Genomic DNA, 2,203 nt, shown 5'->3' with positions numbered 1-2,203 from the left:
AAAAAAAAAAAAAGGGGGGGTAAAAAATAATTGGAACTAATTTGTTAAAAAAATAATAATAAAAGATTACAACTTTGTAGTTTGCCACTTTTTTTTGTTACTATAATATTTTTCCCTTTTATTTGAGATGAAGATTTACATTTACTATGGATAGCTAAATGGATGACACTATTCTCCATACAAGTATAAGTGTGGCATGCAAATCTTCACATGTTTTCATATTTTTTTGGTAGGATGTAAATCTCCACATTGGCATCATGGGGAACCTCTCCCTTTAAACATATATAATCATAGTTTCATAAGTTCCCATTTTTTAAGATTTTGGTGACCAATTTTTAATCAGCTTTCCAAGAATTGAGATTGAATTGATTGATTCGCATTTTGGCTGACCTGTCTCATCAAATTCTTGTGCAAAAACTAGGGTTGGGGTAGTAAAACATCAATTTCGGGGGTAGTCTAGTGATATCAATCTTGATCGGCTCTGATCCAAATCTCAATATTGTTTTGAAGGAAGCCCGATCCAATGTCCACTCCAAGTAGGTTTTAAGAATTCGGAATTAGGATCATGATCAATGCTAGCTGATCACAATCCGATTCACAATGGATTGGCCATAAAATTGATGTGTAGATCTGGCACACAAATTGATCCAATCATATTTTTAAATCACTTGACAATAGGTTTTAAACATCGCTCAATTTCCCATCACCAAAGGTGAATGACCATTATGATAGTGGGATAAGCATCATCATGAGAAAGAGGAATAATTTTGGTTTTGCCCAATGTGAGGTCAAAGTAACAATGATGATATGTAGGTGTACTTTTCCTTCACCCATGGTCCAAGAAAGTTTTTTCCTTTTGCCATGTTTAGTGGCTAAGAAAAGGAAAGAAAAAAAAAATGAAGGGGACCCTCAGCTTCTCTATCTTTATCTTCCCACATTAAAGGGCAAATATATTATTTCATAGGAGGTAATGTGAGAGATAGACATATGTATACATTAGTTTACACAAACACATCCTGACAATATTTTTTTTTTATAAATTTAAAATGGAGGAGACAAAACACATAAATCAAAGGGTAAAAGATTGTTTGAGCATGCACACTATCAACAAGGATTTGATTTTTCCATTCCACAGGGCAGGGTGATGGATGCAGCTTGCAGAGCATGACATAAATCTTATTCCTTTAATCACATATTATTTTTTCAGAGAGAGAGGGAACACTACTTGGTTGCATGACGCAAGAGGCAATTGAAAGGTGCACTGAGGCATCCAACATGGGAGGGTGGAATGGCCAACTCACCGCCCCCTTGTGCCTGGGTGAAAAAGCGCACGACTAGAGAGCGTTCTTTTTGTCATTTTTTTCTTTTCCGGTCTTCCAAATATAGCCTCAAGTATTGGTTAATGTCTTACATTTTCTGATCCGGATCGGCCGGAATCAGGATTTATTACGCAAGCCGGCACTTTCGACCGGGTCCGTTACCCATGTTCTTTTGTTTCTTTCTCATTCCCTTTCAAGTTTCCAACATTTTTCTCCAACTCAGAAAACCGACATCTTCGACAGTTACACACCGAGCACGAGCAGATCGAAAGGAACAGATCTCCAAAACTAGAGCTGAAACATTTTCACTTTCCGTTTCGGAGCTGGGAAATCGGCTGCGTTCGTCGTTCCTCTTCGAGTTATGCAGAGTACAGCGCAATCTTGGTTCATGGGGGGACCTAGTAGCACCGATCAGCAGCAAGCCTCGTCTCTGCTCGCCGACTGGAACTCTTACGCGGCCTCCAAAGCTTCAGAAGAGACTGGATCGTCTAGCTTAGGTATCGACCTCGAAGCTGCTGTAAGAACTGCCAACGATAAGGTTGCCGGGACTTTCAACGTGTAAGCGCGAATCTTGAACTTGGCTTTTGAGTCTTCCCCACCCCAATTCCCAGTTTTTACATGTTTTTCATCTCTTGGTTATTGAGATATTACTCTGTCTCACCTTCCTGCTTGGGGAATTTTGAATTCCCGCTGATATCTACTTGCTTTTTCTCTAGATTCTTTTCAAATAAGAAAATATTGCATATTTGCCACATTGGAATTTCAATGTTGCTTTCTTGTCTATGTTGAGTTAGATTTAGATGAATTTTCTTGCTTCTTGTTTCAGAATTGTGGAGGTTTTTCTTTCTTTCTTTCTTTTTTTTTTTTTTTTTTTGTCAAATTAG

The 2,203-nt window shown here is 38.1% G+C and overlaps 1 protein-coding gene across 1 annotated transcript in view; it reads left to right on the top strand.

Annotated features, from left to right (window-relative positions):
* Nucleotides 1-1,515: 1,515 nt before the first annotated feature.
* LOC122066166 (protein transport protein sft2-like) overlaps nt 1,516-2,203 on the top strand; it is a 5,452-nt gene continuing 4,764 nt past the window's right edge. The window contains exon 1 of the mRNA XM_042629986.1: nt 1,516-1,877. Within this exon, the coding sequence (XP_042485920.1) occupies nt 1,681-1,877 (197 nt within the window). The 5' untranslated portion in view covers nt 1,516-1,680. The remainder of the gene's footprint in view (nt 1,878-2,203) is intronic.

This window comes from Macadamia integrifolia, unplaced genomic scaffold (genome assembly GCF_013358625.1).
Source record: "Macadamia integrifolia cultivar HAES 741 unplaced genomic scaffold, SCU_Mint_v3 scaffold2274, whole genome shotgun sequence".
NCBI classification, from domain to species: Eukaryota; Viridiplantae; Streptophyta; class Magnoliopsida; order Proteales; family Proteaceae; genus Macadamia; species Macadamia integrifolia.
This window is presented reverse-complemented; position numbering and strand designations above follow the sequence as displayed.